The sequence below is a fragment of the Semicossyphus pulcher genome, unplaced genomic scaffold (genome assembly GCF_022749685.1).
Source record: "Semicossyphus pulcher isolate SPU_LCO1_2020_fin unplaced genomic scaffold, fSemPul1.0.p SCAF_12, whole genome shotgun sequence".
Taxonomy (NCBI): domain Eukaryota; kingdom Metazoa; phylum Chordata; class Actinopteri; order Labriformes; family Labridae; genus Semicossyphus; species Semicossyphus pulcher.
This window is the reverse complement of record NW_027211626.1, coordinates 27,705,881-27,731,155: the sequence shown is the minus strand read 5'-3', so window position 1 is coordinate 27,731,155 and position 25,275 is coordinate 27,705,881. Positions and strand designations below refer to the sequence as shown.

At 40.4% G+C, this 25,275-nt stretch overlaps 1 protein-coding gene across 5 annotated transcripts in view; it reads right to left on the bottom strand.

Moving 5' to 3' along the window:
* Nucleotides 1-23,281, bottom strand: part of LOC138588200 (stromal membrane-associated protein 1-like) — a 136,893-nt gene extending 113,612 nt beyond the window's left edge. For all 5 annotated transcript variants that reach the window (XM_069658134.1, XM_069658137.1, XM_069658136.1 and 2 more), the window contains exons 1-3: nucleotides 23,005-23,281; nucleotides 4,865-4,998; nucleotides 417-502 (exon numbers count right to left, since the gene is read on the bottom strand). In XM_069658134.1, the coding sequence (XP_069514235.1) occupies nucleotides 417-502; nucleotides 4,865-4,998; nucleotides 23,005-23,122 (338 nt within the window). In that variant the 5' untranslated portion in view covers nucleotides 23,123-23,281. The remainder of the gene's footprint in view (nucleotides 1-416; nucleotides 503-4,864; nucleotides 4,999-23,004) is intronic.
* Nucleotides 23,282-25,275: the final 1,994 nt, after the last annotated feature.

The following is a 25,275-nucleotide window of genomic DNA, read 5'->3' as shown; positions in this document are numbered from 1 at the left end:
TGAAAGGAACATTTCATCATTTATGTTGCTTTTTCCTCTCACTTGTCACCCATGTGCATGTAAAACAACAGTGCTGATGCAAGTCATTTTAATGCAAACTTATGCTGACATAGGGAGCTTTTACATTTGCATGTAAATATAAAGAGACATATCTGGTGAAAAATGGACCTCTTATGTAAATCTACACTGGCATGTTTGGTAACAGAGGGCTTTATACAAATGTATGCTGACAGGCAGTTTTAATGTGCATGCAGAGTGAGAAGCAGTTTATAAGAACATGGAGTTTTACACCAATGTGTAGTGACGTGTGCTGTGAGTTTTTATGCTAATAGATCTGGGGTTGAATGACTGCTGTGGACAATAAGTAGACAGTCTGAGACCAACACACAGAGAGCATGCAAGCTGGAGGAGGATACTGGTCCGTCTGCGGCCGTCTGAAGCTCTCTGGTAGGTGGGCTTCATACAGCTTCCTGGCCCTGGAGTTTCCCATGTCCACCATACTCTGCCAGGAGAGGAGAGAAAGAATAAGACATGTGGCGTTAAAGGGTTAATCTGCTATTCTTAAACCTGAGCCCAATTTTTGTTTAACCTATTTTTACTTATTGAGTAATGTGTACAATTTTTTTTGATTACTCTAGTAGATTGCAGCAGCTGGCGGCTGCAGAACGGACCGATAAGGCTGTAACATAATCTCTGCGGGGAATTGGCCCAGTTAAAATAGGTCCACCAAAAGGGCCTGTTTTTGCCACTGACAGGCTCTGATTTTTTTCTAAGTGCCAGACCTCATTAAAGAAAGGATCCCTTCAAACAAAGACCTAGCTCTTTGCTTAACAAAAGTAAACAGGGTTGTCATTTTTAAACTTCAATATGATACTAGTAAAAAAAAAAAAAAAAAAGATACCTAGGCAACGATGAAAGATTTTTACCAAATTGTCCCTGCCAATAATTTTATCAAAAAATTAATATAATAATAGGTGGAATTGTTGCACTTTCAACCTGTGGAGGAGTCGTTCACATGAGACAGCCGTCACTCTGTCTGTCACTGTAAACAAGGACTCCAGTCTACAGTTCAGCTCATACACTTCTCTAAACTGAAATATATAGAGCTGAACATGTCCCGTGCTCAAATGACCGCGCTGTCCATATGCATGTGCTCTCTCTCTATCTCTCCCTGGGTGATTGTTGTTTGTTTAGACATTATAAATAAAAATAATAATTAATATCGCAGCCCTAACGTCTTTGCGTGACATTTGAAATGGAAACACCTCATCATGAAAGCGTGCGGTATCAAATGGAGACGTGTCACTTTGTAGGACCCATTACAGACCAAACACATTGATAATCATTGGGTAAAAGAAAGGATAAAGAAACACAGATTAGAGTTCGTATACTGAAGCAATTTCTTCTTTTCAGTCTCAAGCAGCAATGAAACAATAATCACCTGATCGTAGTTTTATGATTGTGAATTCATTAATCCTTCATAAAGCAGGGACAGTGCAGTTGTCGCCCCCACCAATGTTACAATGAAAACTACGGCCTTGGGCTAACGCGCCAAAAGGCCTTTACAAAAAGTCAGTATTAGCCAACCTGTGAGCGTGAGCAGCATAATAGCGCGTTCCATTTACCTCGGAAGTCAGAATTCGGAACTGGGAATGTCGCACACCTGGTTCCAGTACAGTCTATGGTTCCCGTACAACAAGTCAACTACTGAACAAATATGAGGTCCACAACATGCCCACAGATAGAGGTTGGACAGTACTGTGAGTACGGCTGATTTAATGAGACACAAATAAGACAGAAGTGATAATAAACAGTTAATACTACAGCTTTCAGTTACAGTTGATGGCTGGGGAGGTTCCTCCGACTTTCCGAGTCGGAAATCTGACCTCAAGGGGCGTTCCTCTGAAATTCCAACTTCCGAGTACAAATGGAACGCACCGTAAGAGCTGCAGGTGACGGAGGGCGGAGCAGACAGACACACACAATCGGCAGGATGAAGCGCGACTTCAGCTGCAGACAAACTAAACCCTGTACCTTCCTGCAGAGTTGTACGAAGATGTGAGTGAATTAGTTTGTTGTTTAGAGCGTAACCGCTGTGAAACAATCAGAAAATACGTCTTCATTTTTCTGTTTCACCACTTTGTTTGTATTAATGGCGGTCACTCTGTCCCTTTCTGTCTCTTTCGGCCGACAACAGCTGCTGTCTCTCTCTCTCTCTCTCTCTCGCTCACGGCAGATTTGGGGTGAAAACTTACCATAAATGTGTGTTTTTTTAAAGCTTCGGTACCTTTCATTACTATTGAATGTAAAAATAACGGTATTATTGTATTATATTAAACACGTAGTGTCGAAAAAGGGTCGAACATTTTGACAACCTTCAAAGAAAAAACAGCTCGTCTACCGCGATCTCAATCTGTTATTCTTTTTGTGTCATAGTTAATCCAGCTTTGTGTGCTGGAGCCGGATTAACTATTTACACACAAAAGTGACACCAGCATCGGCAGACCAGCAGCTCCAGTGTTATGCAAGGTAAAGTTTAAGTTCCTGTCAAGAGTGTTTGGTGGCTTTGAAGAGAGCGATGTTTCTATTATGTTGTCAGACACTTAGAATAAGACTGTGGCAAAAAAGCACTTTTAGTTGACAGGGAACATTTGCCCTGAAATATTACATTGCAGCCATTACAGCCCATTTAGCAGCTGCCAGTTGAAGCAATCTACTGGAGCAGTTCCAAAACTTTTTGCACCTATTCGTCACTTAGGGCCTAAAACATGTAGAAATAAGGCTGAACATCGCCAGCGTCATCCTGAATACGAGCCAGGCAATTGGTGAAATGCCTATAAGAACTTGTCAGACACACACAGCGAGTTCTTTCATACATCACATTTGTATTCAACTCAATTTGCCAGCAGACTCCTTCCCACACATGCATGCATGCTCACACACACACACACACACACACACACACACAAACACACAAAGTGAAAGACACACTGGCCGTATGTGTCTGGGCTAAATTAAGAGGAGGGTGATAAATGGGGTGATGATAGGAGAAGTGGAGGAGATAGAGTCGGAATAATCAGCCATCCAGAATTAATTAGTCATTGAAAACAGTGATTAACATTCAGAGTGAGAGCCGCTCTACTCACACTCAGCTGATGGATAGGCACTGCCTTCAAGAGACACACACACACAAACCCAACAATTGGATATAATAAAGACTCGATGATTAAATAAATCACTGGCATGCTCAGGTGAGTTTCCCAAACACGCACACACAGAGACACACGCCAGTTCTCCTGATTTATTGAGTGTAATTGAATCAATGTGACATGCTAGTTACCTACAAAACACATCTATACACAGACTAATTACACTTCTGTGTTCCCCCTAGCATAAGTGTGTGTGTTTGTGTGTGTGTGTGTGTGTGCATGCATGTCTGATATGACTGCTCATGTGAAAGTAAACTGGAATGCAGAGTGAATCCTGCTTTTTGCATTATACTACAGTTCTTGTTATCTTGAGCTGAGCTACTATGAAACACCATCTATTGGAACGTTATTGGTGCTTGACATATTTGTAACGTTTAAGATGATAAATTAGGTTATTATCTTTTTTTCTATTTTTTGACCTAAGGTTATTAACACTGGGGCTGCACGGTGGTGCACTGGTTAGCCCCGTCACCTCACAGCGAGAGGGTTCCTAGTTTGAATCCCATTTAGGACGTAGTGGGCCTTTCTGTGTGGAGTTTGCATGTTCTTCGTGTGCATGCATACTCCAGCTTTCTCCCACAGTCCAAAGACGTGCTCGTTAGGTTCATTGGTGACTCTAAAATTGCCCGTAGGTGTGAGTGTGAGCCTGAAAGGTTGTCTGTCTCTATGTGTCAGCCCTGTGATTGACTGGGGATCAGACCAGGTGTAACCCCGCCTCTCGCCCAATGACAGATGGGATAGGCTCCAGCCCCTCGTGACACTGAACAGGATAAGCGGCATAAATAATGGATGGTTATTAATACTCAATAAACTTTGGCACGCTGAGGTTCTCCTCTACCCATTTATAGACAGAGATACAACTTTCGTATTGATGGGACTTCAAGCCTTAAGCTGCATTCACATGGATACAGGCAGACAACAACTACTGGACAGCACGGGAAAGACAAACAAACAGTCCAATATGACGGCGTATTCCCATATTGTTAACAATTGTTGAAATAAAATATATACATTTTGAGTTTCCCTTGTTTATGTTTAACTGAAAAAGAGTCGATTTGTCGTCAATTGTCAAAATTCTTACCATATTGGATAAATGTAACTTTGGATAGCAATGCCAGGATTCTCTGACAGCCTCATCTAACTTGAGCGTCCTGCTCTCGTCCATTAAAATCATATGCTGCCTGCATTCTACAGCCTGACTGTAAACAGAGCAGAACTACACACACACTGTTTTTTATTAATTCTGTCGCTCCTGTCGTTTGCTTCATTTTATTTCCATTTGTATAGAATCATATATTTTAGGATTTTGACACTTGGTTTCCCATCATGCTTTGGGTCATGCAAAAAGTGATGTAAATCTGCCCCATAAAAAGTCATGCTGGAATAGCTGCTAGCTGCTCCTGTTCTCATTTAACCTGTGGATTAGAGGTGTCAGATAACGGCTATCACCTGGATTAAAGCTGATGCTAAAGAAAAACATCCAAATTTGATCATTTTATAGCTTTATCTCTCATTTGACTTTCGAGGTCTCCATCCCATCAGTAATTCCTTTTATAGCCAAGCCTTCACTTCAATATTTACATGCTGCTGTGAGTTGTTTTGTGTGTGCAGCCCTGTGTGTGTGTGTGTGTGTGTGTGTGTGTGTGTGTGTATACCTGGATCTGCTCCGGTGTCCACTGATCCAGATTGACAGATTTGACTCTGGAGATGTGGACGCCCAGGTTGCGGTGGATCCCAGCACAGCGGATACACATGAAGACCCCGAGGTTCCATGACGCCCACCGAGGACCTGAAATGTTAAAGAAAGGGAATGAAAAAGCTTTTAAGCTGCAGTGGTTAAAACTTTAATGTGAGGGTCCTGCTGTGTTATTAGTTTAACTGAATCTGTAGCACGGCTGCAGAGAGCAGTTTTCCATCCCTACTTTGAAGCAGATTCAGTTTGTAATTGCTGTTCAATTAAAACCTAAACTGTTAAAGGGACAGAAAGAGACGAAGAGATTAATTAAAACATAATCAAAAGAAAACTTGTTATTCTCTGTGAAACTTATCACTCAACACAATCTGACAATAAAAGCTTTCCAGCACTTCTCATGCATTAGTTATTCAATAACAGGAAAAATGTATTCATTGTTTTCACTTCCAAACAAATGAAAAATGAGGCTGATAACTTTTTGTCTTAAACAATAAATTGTCTTTTGAGGGAGGCAAGCATCTGTACCTGACAATGAAAGGAATTAGCGGTTATTCTTAGTAAGACAAAGACATAAAGCAATAATGAAAACATGGAGTTATGAACTACACTAGGCAGTTTGACCCACGTAATGGCTAAAGTTCTACAGCCTTCCAGGTATTTGTCTGCTGTAGTGGACACCATGCATGAAAAGGCTTGGTTCGAGTAGGAACAGAAAGATATCTGTAGTCAGTATTGGCAGTAATATCAAACATAGCTCCAAAAATAATTTTTAAAAAGGGACCCATCAACAGTTTGGGCAAACTGTGTAACTGACAATGGCCTCTTCTAGGGCGCGATAAACTCATGTCTTGGTCATAACTTCCTCTTGGTTAAGGTGGTCTTGAGTAAGGCTACGCTGTCAAAGTTTAACAGGAACTCAAGAAGTTAATATGAAAAGTCATTTAAATCCAAACAGCACAAACATTTCAACGCATTCATGTACGCTGGTGAAATTGGCCCTCTTAAAAAATGTATCCCAAAACATTCTGAAGTCATTCTAATCAAATGTTCTCAGTGGGTAATATTCAAAATCACTTTAATCTACAGTATGTTTCTACGATTCTACAATAGACCAGAGTTTGGTTTTGTATCCTTTACAGAAACCATTTCATTACAGTTTCTTTACAGTTTCTGTGGTTCAAGAAATATTCTGTCTTTTCAAGTACAAGCATGCATCCGTTGTTAGTCATTTGGACATTAAACAAATGTGTAGATATATCACTTCTTACACAAAATGTACAGGTTCGGTCAAATGACAGCTGTATTTAATGACCTCCAAATAAGAAAGCTACATTGCTCAGACTTAGTGTTTTAAAGTAATTTCAAAGGCGAAAGATCTAAGTCCGCCCTTTACTACTTTCATGTAGTGATGAATAGCTTAAATTCAGTGTCATTATAATTCAAAACATATTCGTAAAAATGAAAGGAACTTCAAAAAACAGGCCATTTGGCAGAATGAAATTAGCTTCAAGTGATGGAGTGTAATGGTTTTCCAAAAGCTTTCTTTGGCTCAAGGTTCATAAAATGTTTAAAGAACTTAGTTCCAATCCTCTGAAAAACAAAAACAAGAAAACTGCCAAATGATGTTGGATGTGGTTTGGTGACAGGTTGTACTAAATTATTTTCAAGTGCAGTACAAATTTTTATGGCACAAAGGCTGAAACAAACTCAATTTGGATTTTGCATCTTGTATGGCTGGATGGAGGCCACTGCAAAAATAACCAGCACAGGGTTACATAAAGGCCCTGGCAGAAAGCACGAACACGTCCATGAGCCTGCTGCAGAGAACCAGAAGACATGAAAAACCTCCCGCCAGACACACACAAGACTTTGATTCCTGTTGACACACAATCGTGAAATGTCTGGGATGGAAATGTGGAATAATCCCACAAGCAATTTGCTTCATAAGGGTCAGTCTGAGCCAGGGTCCTTTGAATTTTTTGAGTTTTTGAGCCTGACATCCTGTTTGGTCCTGTTTGTTTGCTGGGAATTTGAGCAATGTCACAATTTGGCAGTGGAAAAAGGGGATTTGAGACTATGTTCGACAATCTGTCAAAGCACTTTGTTTGGCATTAAACTCACTGAAACCATGAATATTAACACACTCATAAAAACAATAATAGGTTAAAGCCAGTTCAGGTTCCAACAAAAATCCAAATGCCACATCCATCATAAAGAAAGTCGCACAATTCAACCCTTGTTTTTCTAAACCATCATGGGGATAAACAGGAGATGGCACTGAAATGCCAGGCGAATCATTTTAATGGGCTGGTGGCTACAGTCCCTCGCCTCCATCGTTGGCTCTCTCCCCCTCCAGAGCAAGAAGCTTACTATCTGTCAATTTGACGATTGGAGGCAACTTTGAACATTGCAAATGAAGAGGATCAACTTTTATGGATCCAGGCTACAGAATTGTGGTGCAACAGGGACGGTTGGATGGCATGCAGTCTACTGGGCCCGTCGGTCTCGGGTAAGAGCATCAATGTGCTAATGCAGTGGCACTAATGCGCTAGACGGCCTAGAGGAGCATTAAGGCAGGGATGACTGAGTGTTAAGCCTAAATCATGCAGCTCAGCCATTGTAAGCTGGACTCTATCTATATGGATTGGACTTCACTTTGGTCTGCTCTTAGATAACCTCTTAAAACACAATCTCTAAAAACAAATACAGTGGGATAGCACTTGTACGGATGCAGAAACTGGAGACTAAATTTTGATTTACTGCAGATCCTCCAGATACACAGAGATCTCCTCAGTGGTACGTTATCATAATGTAATCTCATTCTCTACTGGCTTCTATATCTGTGAGAGAATCAATTGGGCAGTTCAGCCAGGTCTGACTGTATTCAGACAAGTTAATGGCTCACACAAAGTATACTCTAAATGTAGTGTAGAAAGTAGAAAGACATTAGCTTGCATCTGTGCCTGGCCAGTCACTTTCTCTCTGTGGATGATGCGCACTGATGCTCTTTGATGCTCTGACTGCTAAGTGTCAGTGTCAGTTGATAACCAACAATCTCTGAGTCACTCAGTGTAATCTGATTATTCCCCACTTTTGAAAGCAACCAGCTTCATCTTGTCTAGATCTGGATACACTTCAGTCTTGGTTTGCCTTAAATATCAAATCCCTCAAGGTCTTAGTATCGTCTCAGTCTTGTACCACTCTAGTTTTTGTCTTAGTCTCTGTCTCAAATCCCTCAAAGTCTTGGTCTTGACTCTGTCTTGATATACTTGATTCTTGGTCTTGAAACTGTCTCAAATTCTGTAAAGTTTGGGTCATGGTTTTGATACGTTCTGGTCCTGGTCCTGGTCCCTCAAAGTCTTAGTCTTGTCTTGATACACTCTAGTCTTGACTCGAAATGCCTCGATAAATGTTGTTCTTTGTCTTGATCCTGTCAGAAATCTCATACATGTTTGGTCTGTTCTGGATTTCAATAAGCTCTGGTCTTGACATAAGATAACATAAGATAAGACAAAATAATCTTATGGACTCTGTTTCAAATCCCTCAATGTCTTGGTATTGTCTCAGTCTTGTTACACTCTGATCTTGGTCTGTAGGTAGACCCTCAAAGTTGGTCCTTGGTCCCATATCAGTTTTGGTCTTCTCTCAATCTCGATACTCTCTGGTTTTGGTCTTGACTCTGTCAAATCTCTCATACTTGGTATTGTCTTGATACACTGGTCCTGGTCTAGATTCAGATATCAAATTCCTCAAAGCCTTGGTCTTGTCTGGCTCTTGATACACTGGTATTTGTCCTGACTCTATTTTAAATCTGTCAAAGTTTTGGTCTTTTCGTTCTCTCCATACACTGTGGTCTCTCTCTTGATACACTCTGCTCTTTGCCTTGACTCTCTCTTGATACATTTAGTTCTTGGTCTTTACTCTTAAATCCCTCAAAGTTTTGGTCTTTTCTTGATCACGATACACACTGGCCTTAGTCATGACAAGGTCTCAAATCCCACAAAGTATTGGTATGGTCAAAGACTTGTAATACTCTGGTCTTTGTCTTGATTTTGATCTTGAATCCCTCACAGTCTGAGTCTTGTTTTCATCTCGATACACTCTGGTCTTGGTCTTGTCTGGCACTTGAGACACTCTGTTCTCTGTCTTAATTCTGTCTTGACACACTTTGTTCTTGGTCTTGAATCCCTCCAATTTTTTTCTCGATCTCGATACACTGTTTTTGGTTATGACATGGTCTCAAATCCTACATCTTGGAATCGTCTCAGTATTGCAATAATCTGGTCTTGGTCTTCATCTCTGTACACAACCCCTAAAAGTCTTCATCCTTATCATCTCAATTCCCTCAGGTCTCGGTCTTATCTTGGTCTTGATACACTCTGGTATTGATCTTAACTCCAAGAGTCTTATATATATATCTAATCCCTCCAATTCTTCGAAACGAAACAAGACCAAGCCCAAAGTTTTGGTGTTGTCTCGGCCTTGATACACTCAGCTAAATTGTGTTAAAAACATTTTTGTAGACTACATCTCACCATTTAACTCTTATCCCCCTTACACTAATCACAAAGCTGGAAGACCAAATCCACCCTATGCAGCTGGATTATCAACTTCCTGATGGGCAGACCTCAGGTGGTGCAGGTGGGAAACTACACCTCATCCCTTCTCACCATCAACACACCCTCAAGGATGAGGGTGCCCTGAGCCATGTGCTGTTAATGTTAAACCTTTGTGTCAGGTCCAAGATGAAAGCTCAATAAAAAAAACCCCCTCCTAACTGTGGAGGGTAAAAGCCACTCAGATTTACGAGTGCTGACCTGCTGCTTGGATAAGCAGTAACGCTGGTTCTGAAACATTAGCGCCTGTTCATCTGTGTCTCATGTGGATAATTCAGCTTTTATGATGCTATTCATCTTTACACTCGCCCTGCATTGAAGTTTGGATAAAAATAGACGGCTGAATTAAGTTCTCTCAGTAGACATGAGCTCTGCAGTCCTCACATACACAGAATACAAACACAGCAATGCTTATTTGTAGACTGCTGACCTGATTAGACACAATGAGCTCTTCTCAGCCACACGCACACTTTTAAGCACTTCTTCAGCAGGTAATTTGAACACATCCTGCTGAGTGCCTTAAACATGTGCACACGCATGAGTATGCCTGCACGAAATATACTCTTACATATGCTTACAAAAAAAGCATATTTAAACTGAAGTTGCTCTTAGTAGGTTTATGCACCTATGTCGTCATTTATTAGTCCCAAAAAAATCTACTTTGTTTCCTGGAAATACTTTTCTATGCACCAAAACTATAACAAAACAAGCTGCCACAAGAGATGGTTCAGATCTATGCTGCCACCAGTGATGTATGATGGCTGTAACTGGCAACTACTGTTACAAAAGCCCTGAATACATGGGTCATGCATTCACATATTTTGACCAATCGGATGAAACCCAAACTAGCCGCAAGCTGCTCTCAGATTATTTGTTGTGAATTTGGTGGCAGCTGCAAGGCTAGCAGCTGAGGAGGAGAGAAGAGAGAGGCAACAGTGGTTGGCAAAGACCTTCGACGATGTGTTACAAACATATATTAGAAACATGACAAACAGCTGAATGACAGGAACTACTAAGCTAATATGCAAACTTCAATATGTGTTGTTATATTGCACATCATGTCAACGTCTTAGAATTAAACAATGTTATTTATTCCTCATTTTATTTATTCATGCTCCTTTACAGTTATGAGTGGCTGTCACACTAGGCTAAAGTCATCTGTGTGGGATTCATTCTCTGTATTTGTTCATATTTGACCGTGTTTAACCTGAGACAGGCCATGCAACAAAGCAATCAGATCCTATCCATACAGGGTGAGTAGTACACCGCCCTTAATTATTTACACCTCATGCACTTGTACTCGATATCCGACTGATTGGCCAGTTCAGGGATCAGATTGTTATTAGGAAGGGAGAATGGCCTCGGAAGATCTCTAAATGAAACAAAGAGACACACCGACTGCAGACAAACGTACAACACGCTTGTCCAAATACATTCGCAAATCCAAACTTTTCAACCTACATGCATAGAAAGAGAAACACAGAGACACAGAGTCAACCCAGTCTAGAGACCCTCAGACAGACACACACCCTGGAGGCTCCATGAGTGACAGCAGAGGGGGGACAGCGGCCAGCAGAGCATGAAATTAAAGCCCCAATTGTCAACCTGAGGACAGAACGCCCACGGGTGTGTGTGTGTGTGTGTGTGTGTGTGTGTAAATGTGGTGGCAGTAAAGTGAGGACAGCAGCCACAGACTTCAGGTGTGGTCCATCCATAGAGATCAATCTGTGACCCCGTTTAATCCGTCTGTAGATACTGTGCTCAGACTTTGTGTAAATAAGGAATATCTGAATCTACTCATGTGGTTCCTGCGAGCTTATTCAATCAATATTTGCGAGCGGGAACAAAAGCGAGACAGCAGAGCCTGTTCTTTCTTCAGGGACACAGCGAAGATACAAAGTTTGGAGCTCTTAAGCTGATAGAAGCAGACTTTGTGGACTTTAACTGTGTCTGGTTTGACTCATAAGAAACCCTGCAGGACTAATAATTCTGCAGGCTTTATCTGTTCTCATCCACAACACCCAGAAATCTATTGTAGCTACTGTCACAGCCGCCTCCCTATTTTTATTTGAATCATCTTTAGTCTAATTGCTCTTTGGGTTTTATAGTGTTTTTTTTATTTCGTCTTAAAGTCCTCCTGTAAAACATCTTGAAAGCTCAGCATTACCACAGCTCTGTATATAATATTTAACAAGCTGGCTCTAAAAAAAGCAATATAACTCTCCTTTTTCACTTGTAGAAATGAGGAACAACAGCTTATGTTACTGCATAAACGCTGAATGGTGCCACAGGCAAGAAAATAAACCATCCCTGTGCTGAGATTCAACAGTATTTCCCTTCAAAGAAGTTTAACAACCTCCATATCTGAATTAATAAAATCTCCTCTTAGTAAATCAATGGAAGGCTGCCAAAATCTTCTATAAGGGGAGTCAGACGCTGAGGGGAAATAAAACAGCACTGTGCTGCTCTCTGCTGGTGCGTCAGTGTGATTCAGGGTCAGCAGCATCATGAGGAGGAGTGGATGTCCTCCTCTCTATGCAGCGTTTCCTCTTTATTATTCCAGGAGGAAAGCCTAATAAAAACGCATCACCTGATCTTATTGTCTGTCCTTAAACAAATGGAGGAACATTATGGTCCAGACAGTCTATAAATCATGACAGATGACGCTACGTAAAACCATTAGCAGAGGTAGTAAAGGCTGAAACAGCTACAGGGACTAAACCAGGTGGGAGAAATAAAATAACTTTTAGTCCATGATTTGTCGTATAGTTTGTCATGTTTCCTGTCGGAAAAACTATTAATGATACCAAAGCATCAGCAGGCCTGTCAGCCACAATATATAACCTCTTCTGATCTTCTGATCTGAGGAGCCGTTTAAATTCAGGCAGCAACAAAGATGAACGGGTCGATGGATGAAGTGAAGATAGGATACCATCTGCTGGTGATGGAGGGCAGTGTAGTAGATACAGTAAGTCAATTAATTAATTAGGCAATCGGTAACACATAAATTGATCTCTTTTAAATTCCAGTGCAGCCAAATAAGCAATCTTTACCTACAAAAAGCACCCTCACATGCAGACTTCCATGCTTTTAGTTTCTTTCAGAGGATTTAAAACTGATGTAGACACGCTAAGCTAATTCTGGTAGTATCGTCAACACTATCAAACATGGCTGCTATTTATCTCTGACATCACGCTAATGGTGGGAAGCTAAATGCTGTTATTAAAAGGATGATGTCGCTCCAGGTTGCAAGCTGTGAAAAAGTAGGGAAAGTGATTAATTGTAATGTAATCTCGTGATTAATCAGCAACAAAAAAGACAAGTGAACAGTACAAAAGTTAAGATGTCAGCTCAGAAATGTAAATCAGTAACATTATATGACATTATTCTCACTGACACCGTCTATGTAAAGTCAAAACCGATAACATCCAAAGAGTCCCGAGAACTTCAGCAGTGAGTGTGTAGCGTGGCATGAAGAGGCTTGCAATTAGGCTTGGCAGTATCACGGGGATACCAGGGTATTTAGAAATCCAGACAGTATGAATTTCAATACGTCAAAAACCCAGACGCTCATTTTTCTATTAAACTGATGCAGATATTATGTAGAGGTGATGTGTTGTTATGCACAGCATGCGCCAGGTCAGAGGTCAGGCTACTGCTGGAGGAACAATGGCGCAACTGTAACAAATAATACAGGTTTACACAACACTTCATCATCATCATCATGGCCAGCACGGCGTGTCCAGACAGCTGATGACTTCATTAACTTGTAGGCTACTTTGCAATCGGAGGATGGATGAGAGAGCACATCCTGGAAACTTGAAACAGGCATGTGCAGTGGCCCGGAGGGAAAAGAAAAGAAATCATTTCAGCTGTTATTTTCGTGTGTGTGCGTGCGTCCTTGAGATCTGCAAGTCGTATAACTAATATTAACATTCATATATTCCTGTGTTGTGTAGCAAGACATGTCCAAATAACTGCACAACCATGTCATACATGTGTGATAGCGACTTCCCCCGCCAACCACCAATACCTTCATACAGTATACCTTATAGCCCCCCGTATTATGAAAAAATGAATACCACCCGAGCCTAGGAAGTGTCCCCCGGCTGTCTGTCTCTGGGGGCCAAAAACACTGATGTGAGGCGAGATGTAGTACAAGAGTGTTGCAACTGAATGTGAGAATAAATGCATACCTTTCCTATAGTATGTAGTATGTCACATTATGAAATGGCAATGTTGATAAGGAAGTGGTTGAACGCTAATGTTAGTAGTTATCAAAGAGAAGCTAACTGGTTACTGTTGGTTGGCTAATGTTGGTACCTAAAATATGCCGCATCAGATTTTCACCTCCCATTGTTTGTTCTGCAGAAGGAAAGCCACGCTGCAGTACGTCTTTGTCTTTAATGAGTATAACAGTAACAGTAACGCGTCAGTGCTTGAATGTCTCTGCCCATTACACTGACGTAACTCTGCTCCTGTCCAGAAACTATCAAAGCTTCAACATCAAAACAAACCAAAGTTATGTTTCCTACATTTGTAATATTTGTGGGGCAGAGCTGCGTCTCCTTCACAGGACACTGCTAGGCTAACCTGTCCTTCACACCTCTAAAAGGTGAACTATTGCAGGTGAGTCTGCAAGCTTCTGGGTCCAAATTAGTGTGAGCGTGTGTGGGCCTGTGCCAGTCTTTTTTTAATGTGTGTGTGTGTGTGTGTGGTACAGCAGAGCAGTACCAAGGACAGGTCGTCAAAGCGCTGACTGCCCTGCAGGCTCTCGCCAAGATCTGCTGTGCCAGCACAGAGGAGAGCATGTGCCAGCTCAGTGCGACCCCCAGACACACATCATAACACTGACACACTGCCATCCTCACTCTGAGTGTGTGTGTGTGTGTGTGTGTGTGACAAATTGATGAAAGGATTGTGTTAAAACCAAAAGTGAAAATTATAGTGTGGAGTCTAAGTAGTGGATGGGGTGACGTGCCAAGGAGGACAGAAAAATGGAATTGGGATCAATAAAGAGTCACACACACACACACACACACACACACACACACACACACACACACACAAACACACACACACAAACACACACACACAGATAAAATGTGGGACAGGAGTGAGGGTGGAATTACAGCCGTGAGGCTAAGGTAAGTCACCACACTGCAGTGGTCACAGCGGGGCTGCCACGCACACACACACACAGCTGCAGGCAGTATGGAGGGCAGATGTTGTGTGGTCATGCCAAACCCTAAAACAAACTGATCAATCACAGCAGAGCTCTGTAATCTGTGTGGTGAGAGCCAAAGCTTGTTTTAAAAATCAATAACAGCTAATACTCTGCCTCTGTTGTGTTTAGAGAGCACTACTTCCAGCGGACACATGAGCTAAACTCCAGCTCCAACTACAGGAGTCTGTTCTGAAGGCTGTGGATTCGTCCTTGTACGGGGCAGTGAAACTACGGGAAAGGTTTTCAGGGATGACGACTGTGACATAAGATAAGATGATATCACATTTGTTATGCAATCATTTCACTGTAATTGTTTGTACATACAGTGGGTCGCTGTGCAGCATATGAGAGAAAGATCACTGTCTCGGTCAGGTGCGTGATCCCAGAGCACTTGAAGTCACTTTGTAGTTTGATCTTCTTTGTCATGGGCTTCATTCACTTGTTGCACAAAGGGATTTATAAATTGACTGTATTACTGCAATCTGTTCTGGCTGCCTGTTGTCTGTAACAACCAAACACAGCATCTTTTACCGTTGAGAGCAAACATCCTTGATCAAGCATCTCAGTAGCCTCAGTATTAGACTGAGCTACTTTAACACACATATTAGGGGCTGAGAGTCCCACAGTTGCTGGACACTATGAGCTGTGTTTTTACTTTCTGTCAATTTTACATGACTCATGTTTTCATTAGTACTTTTTAACTATAACAAAATATTGGGGTCCTGTGGAAGCACAGTCAAAAAACCCAAATTCCGCCCAAAAGCAGTGTTTTAAAATGAACTATGTATTGTGTCATGTTCATGCCATGGGTCCATATTTAAGTAGGCCTATCACACACTATCAGGGAGACAAGAGCTGTGTCTCAATCCAGGGGCTGCATCCTTTGAAGGACACGTTGCGTTGTTCGTAGCATGCGTAGACGCTACCCTTGCGTCACGTACAGGTAGCTAGCAGGCTAACTAACATTATGTAACACAATCTATGATAATGCCCAAGATAATTTGACCCTTTCGTTATTTTTAACACTAGCTATTTGTGTGAGTTGAAACCATAAAGTGTATTCCTCAGCCGCTTAACAGTCTGCCATCTTGTTGGGGCACAATGAAGCTCGGTATACATTGGGCCGTGAGGGATGCACCCGATGGATTCTTCGTGGCCACGGGAAAAGGAGGACGCATTTTTCAGCCGCAGCTGGCTTTGAAATACGTCCTTCAAAGGATGCAGCCCCTGGATTGGGACACAGCTATGGTAACTCTGTCAGTCTTTTTCAATAAGACAAACAATGATGCAGCAGACACACATTTCTAAAAGTTTTACAAAATATGCAGATTCACTTAAATTTTCATAAAATGTGTATGTTTTTTTTTCTCCAGATGACATATATTTAATCAGAGTTAAATGTTTCTATGATGGTCGTTTCCTACAGTAGTTTATTGCTGTTGTTCCCCAGGGGTAGGCTCTGTTGGTAGGATGAGGGTTAAACTGCTGTTCTTCTTTGCAGACTATCTCATCAATGTGTCTTGTTCCTGCATGAAAAGAATCCTGACATGATGCAATTACTTGTGTCGAGGTTGACACTCTTTCTCCTACAGTTTTTTATTACAAACTTAAAATCACACTCAGATCATCTGCAGTCATAATCTGTTTACATTTAATAAGATAGATTTAGCATCAGTTCATGTGTGGTGATATTGAGGACAGTATTCCTCACTAGGGCAGTGAGAAAGTCACGTCTGAATGAATTGGAACCGATGAATAATTTATCTGAATGAACTTGAACACAACCAGTATAAAGTACAGCATGAGGCTCAGATGAGTGCAGTGATGTCTCACCCTTCAGTATAGTCTCAATGTTGCCTTTGTGCTGTCATTCAGAAGAACTACAGTATCTGTCTCGAGCAGTCAGTCAGACGCAGTTGAACAGTTTCTCCACTTGTTTCTGGTTCCACTGATGTTGGAAAAGTTTGAACTTCAGATAAAAAGTGGCAGCCTCGCCACTCTCTGAGCAAATACAGCTTTTACAAATCCTTCATTTTCTATTGCTTCGGTGTTTCTTTATAAATTTCTACAAGAGTTTGGAACCTTTGGAAACATGAAATGAAACAGAAAAGGCCTCCATGACATGTGCATGTGTTTCTTTCCTTTACAGCTCTTCACATTAGAGTGGGAGAGGATGGTGTCTGCAGGTACTTCCTGGTTGGTATCATATTCAGACTTATGAGGCTTTCTCTCAGCATCCTTTTATTGTTTGGATAAAAATAGCAGTGACAGAGCCGACATGACTCAGGGGGCATAGCTGCACGCTGCTGCTTTATGACTAACAAGAGTAAACAGGCCTCAGGCTGCAGCAGCACTGACTGACACACACATCGGTAGATCAGACTTGCACTGCACTTCTGTGAAAATAAAAAGATTTGCTGTATGTCGGATATAATGCTGCCTGTTACTCAAAGGAAAACTTTAGATTAACTTCCTGTTGGGAGAAAAGTTAGCTGAAATTCTTTGCTTGGCTTGTAATGAGCAGGATTGTCTACCCTCCTCTCAGCTGTAAAACTAAAGCAGACTTATACAAACAATGCTCTGCAGCTGCTGCAAATCATCTCACATGACGCTATCATGTGAGTTGATTTATAGACAAAGAAATCCCTTAATGCCCCTAAAAAAGTGCTCAAGAAGCAAATTCATAACCAAGATTTTGCCGGCTTGGTGTTAAAGAGGTGACTCTACTCTGCTGTAAGGCATTCAGGGATCAACAACCCAAACATAAACCGGTGACAGCTTACATCTTTGTTAGAGGAAATGAACAAGTGAAAAAGTGTTCAGTCACCAAACAAGCATCCACGGTGATTTATCCATGATCAAAATGTCATCAGGGCTCAGTTTGGAGATGATAGACAACTTTAGTTGCAAACATTTTCAACAGCAGGTATCCAGAACTATAAAGAAGGAATGTCGCAGTCATTCTGGCTCTTTTGAGAGTACTTGAAGCTTCAACATGTTTTAAAGAGGATACGGAAAGACCATACACAACTTTCTTTGGAGATAAAGTCACAACTTCGTCACAGTCTTTCAAACTAATGCATTATACATAAATACAGGCTTTTTAAAGCGAAATAAAAGTCATACTTAGCTCACAATTGCAGATCTTTTTGATAATGCAATCTTTATGTCTTTTGAAGATTTAAAACAAAAATACAACATCCATCCCAAAACCTTTTTTAAGTTCCTGCAAATTAGAAGCTACAAGACACACATTCCTTTATCTTTGCCCTCTCTCACCTCTGTAGAGAAGATAGTAGTGAACCACCATTCCACGACAGGACTGATCTCACGCTTTTACAAAATAATCATGGATGGTTCACGGGTCTCCTCAAAGAGTAAAAGACTTGCATGGTGTGAGGATATGAATGATGACATTACAGTTGAGGACTGGCAAGGGATCTGCTTAAATGCTCAAACACAATCCATAAACACCCATTTTAAACTACTTCAATATAAATGGATAATGCGACTGTATGTTTCACCAACCCTGTTAAATAAATGTAATCCCTGTATACCTGATCTATGTAGTAAATGTGGAACAAAAGGCACACTTTTTCATTGTCTGCGGGTATGTCCAATCATCCATGTATTTTGGAGTGAGGTCTTGGATATTCTTTCATTTGTTACTCATAGGAAGTTGACAGTATGCCCTAAATGATGTATTCTTGGATTGTTTCCTGCAAATTGTAAATTGAGCACAACAGATAAGAAAATGATTATATTCTGTTTACTCCAGGCAAAACATACTAGAGCCATGTTTTGGAAATCAGTTAATAGACCAAGCATACAGGTCTGGCTAGAGGGTTTGTCCCAATCTCTGGCTCTGGAGAAACTTACATTGACAATTAAAGGACAATACTCAACCTTTTCTGTTGAGTATTGAGTTTTTAGAGGGGAAGACATCTTCAGAAGCCTGCTTGCCTTGATTACTTATTTATATCTGTATAATTAAGGTGCGTTCATTCTTGATTTTACTGTGTTTATTTACTTTGTACTTTGTATATCCCATTTTCTTGTGAGATCTCTTTTGATTAATAACATCCTTGCTCTGCCCAGTCACAACTTGAAGTAATGAGATAGTACCCTGCCTTGTTTGTTGTTAAGTGCACCTGTATGTCTGAATGTTTGTTGTAATAATGGAGGAGTTATGTTGAAAACTTAATAAACATACTTGTTTAAAAAAAAAAAAGTCATACGTAGAACTGTCTCCTGCTTTCTCTCACACATGCAGACGTTTGCACAAGTCATTTTATGCAATAATAACAAATATATATAAATAAAATATAAAATATTAACTAATACGTAAAGGCCCAGCAGAGGATGTATTTTCTTGAGACAGCTCAGGAAGTTTATCCTGCCTCATCCAGCCTGTTCTGTGCACTTCCATCCCTGTCTGCCACCAAACAGGACAGAAACAGACTACAACAGACAATTAGGACTGCAGAAAAAAATCATTGGGGCCGACCTGCCCTCCATCCAGGACCTGTAAAGGTCCAGGGTCAGGAAGCGGGCAGGTAACATCACCGCACCGGACACAAACTGTTTGAACTTCTCCCCTCTGGTAAATATTACAGAACACTGAACAACAACCAGACACAAAAACAGTTTCCTCCCACAGGCTGTCACTCTGATGAACGCGTAACAGCCACAGAGCGTCAGAACAATCAGTGTGGAAAAACCCTGTCACCTGTAAATAAGACTGTTTATTGTTCATCTCATCGTATGGACACACTTTTTATTCCTGTGAATGTCATCCGGCATCTGGCACGAATCTATGCTCACTGTAAATACTGGAAACGATCTACCACATGTAAATGAACCCATCTGTTCCCATCATTACACATTTTTTCTAAATCATATTATATGTTTCCACATCGTTGCACTCCTCATATTTGCACTACTGTCTTTCACAGGCTTGTAGATACTAGATTAATATTTAATGTTGAATGTAGGCTTGTACATATTACTTTAATTTTTAATATTTAGTGTTTAAGTGTACAAGGAGCTAAGTTAAACCGAAGTCAAATTCCTTGTATGTGTTCATACCTGGCCAAAAAGCTGATTCTGATAACTAACTTAATCATTAGCGCCAAATTTGTTTTTAAATTTCCAGCACTGCATGGGAACCACACACGCACACGCACACACACACACACACACACACACACACACACACACACACACACACACTTCATTCTTGAAACAATATTCTCATTCTCAAGCAAAGTACCTGACATTTAAACGATAACTTCGGGATTTTTCAACCTAGACCCAATATACAGCCACTAAAAGCGCTTTGCTACTGACAGGCTCAGATCGTTATAATGAGTGTCTGACAACACTGTTGCAGCCATGCTACTTTACCTTATGCTCTCTGTTGTTGTCTGAAACCAAGTCTCGCTCACAGAGAACAGTCTCGCGCTGAAATCTCGGGCGAGACTGTAGTTGTTGCAGGAAGAAGGAGAGAGGAGTTAGAGAATACGAAGAGGAAGAGGAAGAGAGGATCTTCAGCCATGACAATCTTTTAGATAGCACTGAGCAACGCTTTCTGTACTCCACCACAACAAACGACTTCTTCCTCTTCGTCTTCTCTCACTCCTCTCTCCTTCTTCCTGCAACAACTAGGGTCTCGCACGAGATTTCAGCGTGAGACTTCTCCGTGAGCGAGACTTGGTTACAGACAACAACAGCCCCGTGCCCCGTTTAGTTACATTGCATCTCATTTCGCGGCTGCCGGCCGGTGCTCCCTCCCCGAATACTGGATCGATTTCAATCATTTTTGTCTCCACGAGTCACTTACAGACAAACACATGGGAAAATAGGGTCTAGGTTGAAATATCCTTTAACAAAGCACAACAGCAAACCCAGTCAGTCACTCTCTCACCAAGCAGGTACCAGTAAAGGTTTGTTTACTCAGGCTTTCATCATTAAACAATCCTTCCCACACTGAAGCTCATATTGACAGAAACGCTGTAATGTGTGTCAACTGAACATCTAACAAAAAAGGAAAGCCGAGGTGAAAATAAGACTGATGCAGAGAATGATTTACTGACCACAAGCAATTCAAATTAGAGTAATCTATGCTCCATTTGCAGGTCAATTTAAAACATTGATTAGTTGATAATTTTATAATTAATAATAAAAATAATGCAGGTCAAAAAGGGAGAAAAAAGAAAAAGAAAGAGTTCGAGAACATTACAACCTCATAACGGTGTACTTGTATGACAAAAGTATGGATATTTTTGGATTGAAGTGTTTGCCCTCCACACACCAGGCTAACATAGAATGTATTTAGTTTAACACGGAGGATGAGGATTAAAAACACCGTAGCACTGCTAAAAAGAAATGCAGCAGAAGCAGGCAGTGGGAAATCATGATCAAACCTGCTTTGCTTGCTGAGGGAGGTCTGCTACTACAGATTACAGTTGTCAGATGGCAGCATAGGCATGGTGATGACGCAAAAGGCATTTAATCTCAGTCATAGGTAGCCCCCATAGGAGCCGTTCAAACTCCACTCAAAAGTCTGGGAATTCCATGTTTCCTACAAATCGGCACAGATACACTCGAGTTTATGCAACAGTCACGACACCGTGACAATTTTTTAGATCAATTGTGCAAAACATTATTACATTAATATGTCCCTTTTAAGTTTATACCGCCCATCACAGGGATTTATTAGGTAAATGCAGGCAAATGTTAAAAGTTAAGATTTTATTGGAATGCATTGCTATTTTAGTTATTTGATGTATGCCGAATTGAGGATAATTTCGTAAATATTTGGAAAACTGATTCAATCAAACTGTTACTTAGAGTCTGTGTAAATAAGGATTAAACTTTTAGATTTTTGAATGGAGTTTGGGGGTGGTTTTCCTCTGCTCGCGGGCATCGCGAGGCAGGTGCAAGGTGTTGGCTTCAGCTGCATCAAAGCTACAGCATCTGACGCTGCCGGGTTTCAACGGTTGACATTCTGCGAGCAAACTACACCACTACTTTTATATTGCCTTCACAGGACACGCACGTTTTCCGCTCATTAATAAAACAGTCAAGGACATGACATCGATACTGTCGGGCAAAGCTGCATCAAGCTAGCCGTAGCAATGAAACAAAAACCGGAAAAACCGTACATCACACTTCAAAATAAGAGCGCACAATCTTCATTTTGACACGTTTCTGAAACCACAAAATGCCACACAATATGACAAAGACATGTATTAAAACCCTGAAACGGACTGGTAAGTAGTAAGACGGGGAGAAAATTATAAAGCAAAAGCATCGGACATAAATAAAATGCACACAGTGTTGTCTTAACTAAGAGATCACCTCAGTTTACAAAATGTATGTCAAAATTCTTCAGATAATTACAGGTTTTTTGATACCACACCACATTTAAGCTTTTTTTGTCGTATCCATTGCCTCACATTTCTCTCTCTTCTTTACTTTATCAATTTGCCCATGATATCATAATTTTGCATATCTACACAGAATTTCCACGCTTAAAACAGTTATGTTCATATGATTTTAACTAAACTCATCATATATATATATATATATTTTTTTTATTTTTTATTTTTTTAATTCAAAGTGTTTTGGGTATTTCTATGAGTGATTTTACATTTATGTTTCCTTACCTATATATTTACCTCTATGTTTATTGTATGCACCATCAAACCATTGCACATTGCTTGTGATACCTGTTTAGAAAAACCTAGTCTCACAACATTTAAAGTACATTTTGCTAGTGCTGTTGTTCTTGCTTTTGGGATTGTTATTCATATTTATAATTATTTTCATGTATTGCTTTTTGCCTAATGTACTTGGCATTGAACTCTATTATGATTCTGATGGCTGTTGAAAGAGTTTTATTTTGAAAGCGCTAAACGGAAGTTACATGTTTGTTGTGGTTTACTTGACAAATGTCGCTCAATATTATTCATTCATTTAGGCTTAATTTTGACTAGATAAGCAATAATTCTGTTTGCATTGTACAACACTAAATGAACTAAAATGAATAAATAATTATTTTAATGCGGATGACACACTTCGGTAACCAGGCTTAGAAGAGTATAAGCATAGCTACACAAGTGACTCCCATCAGAATAACGTTACAATATGTTGCTAGCTTTAGCAAGCCGTTAGACGCCAAGTTGCCACATCATTTCACCTTTCCGTACACACATTTCTGACATGGAGGGTTACAGTGAAGACTGACAGGCTTACCTTTTGCCTCACAGTCAGCACAGTACTTGTTGTCGTCCTCTCTCAGCAGTTTAGACAGAATGGCCTGATGCTGCTCATTCAGTTTCTGGGCTTTTTCTCTCTCTGACCGCGTCGTCATCTCGGCTCAGTTTCAAAGTTTAAGTCGTGCTTGCCTGGAGCCGATAAAAACCACGGAGTGCTCAGCTTCTATTAAAAAAGGTGGGACATCCCCGTGTAGCTGCACTGTACCGCCTGTGTTCGTTAGCTTGCAACCTGCTAACAAGGTAATATGGATCCAAGCAGCATCATCCCTGCTGCCTTCAAGACTGTCGGAAATTTAAATGCCGCACATGAATCAGAAAAAGAAGCAGCTTTACATGCCAGGTAGCCTATGTTTGGGTTGAATTTGAATGTTGTTCAAATGTGCTTCAATTTGCAGGAAGACATTAAGCACAACATGAACAACAAACTAACAGGGATAAGTAGACACAAGTTTAAAGTTAAAGTTTAAATCAGAATCAAGTTTATTCCAGAAGAAAGTATAAATGAAAAAACAAAAAATACTTTGAGCTGCATTTTATGTTTGATGTCTGGTATCAATTCAGATCAATATAATCAATATTTACTCCTGCTGGCTACCGTAGAGCACTTATACAATTGATAGAGTTGAAAGAAGGAGTAGGCTATTACACTGGGCTGAGAAGACCTAGGGACAGTGACAATTCTTGCATCTATATGAACCAGAGCCCAACCGATATATCAGTCAGCTGATATTACCAAGACAGTATGGGCCTATGACAGATATACCCGTATCAGCCAATATGTTTTCTGAACTGCCCGATATGAACCTTTTTTAACAGAACATAAATAGCAGAAACAATGTTTGGGTGATTTAGAAATGGTGTCATCACGTAGTTTGTCCAGCAGAGAGCACCCACTCCTAGTTTACAATCCTGTCAGCACTCTCTGCGCCACGTTGCAGAGCATCTCAGCTGAGCAGACGGTGGTTTTCACTAAATTTGGCTGACAATTCAATAATGATCTTCAATATTTTAAATGAAGTTATTGGCTTTAAAAATGCAGCCTTCTAAGATCCTTTGCATGGTCATATTAGTGCAAAATCTGTGAAGTAACAACCAAACAAAAAAGGTCCATTTCATTCCTATTTATCAGCTTCCATATCAGTAATCCATTAATTTCTCCTCTCTAAAATTTGTATCATCTGTCCCAAAAATCCCATAACGGTCAGGTGAAACGCAAAGGTTAGGGATTAGTGTTATAAACATGTATTAAAAAAACATAAAATATTAATGGTGGATGCTGTAGGCCAACAGTTGAATTAAAAATGCTTATTTCAATCTAAACATTCACTCCACGAGCAACAGCTCATAAAAATGTATCACATCTACGGCATTGAGTTGCCTGAGTAACACCTGTGTAACAATCATGCTGGTTAATCATCATCTTGATACCCCACCTGCCAGGGGAAGGATTATCTTAGCAAAGACAAATCAAAGAAATACTAACAGAAAAAAGTGTGAATGAAATTTAAGAGAAATTAGTTCAATGTTTAAAATTAAGTTCCAGTTTAAAAACCCCACAAGAGAAAATGGCATATTTTAGAACTATGTCAATTTAAATTGTGGTCGTACCAGCTTGCTGCTCAGGTGTACAGTTTGTTAGGACACAAAAACAAGGTTTCAACAAGCCTGCGTGTGCATGTCAGGCTTGGCTCAAGTACCCTTCATAATAATAGAGAACTGCATGTAAATTAGACGAGAAAACCAGATTAATGAAATCAATTCCTAATGACTAATCTATCTAAGTTATGTGACTAGGTGTGAAATGGGCTACACATTCTGACAGCAGTCTGTTACCCAAAAGAAAATCTGTTATTCAGAAATGACATTTAAAAGGAAGTTTAGAACAGGTAGTGTCTGTTTGATATTTTATAAAGCAGAATTAAAATGTATCGTTTACTGCTGGATGTTATTACACCAAGTTAGAGGTCATTTTCAGTCTTCAACAGGTTAAAAACTGCAGGAGACTCTTGCCTAGCTTTTCCTTTCCAGCTGTGACCTCTGTGACCCCCCTCAGAAACATTCAGACATATTAAAGTTTCCTTTCTGTGTGTCAAAGAATCTCAGGATGTGATTTTTCCTCAGAAATCACAGCAGCAGTCAGGCTGTTGCTGTAATGTAAGAGAGGGGAAACTCTGTCACCTGGTGGACAGATGACATCATTACACCTGCAGCACTGTGTGTGTTTGTTTCCTAAACTCTGGACAGTTTT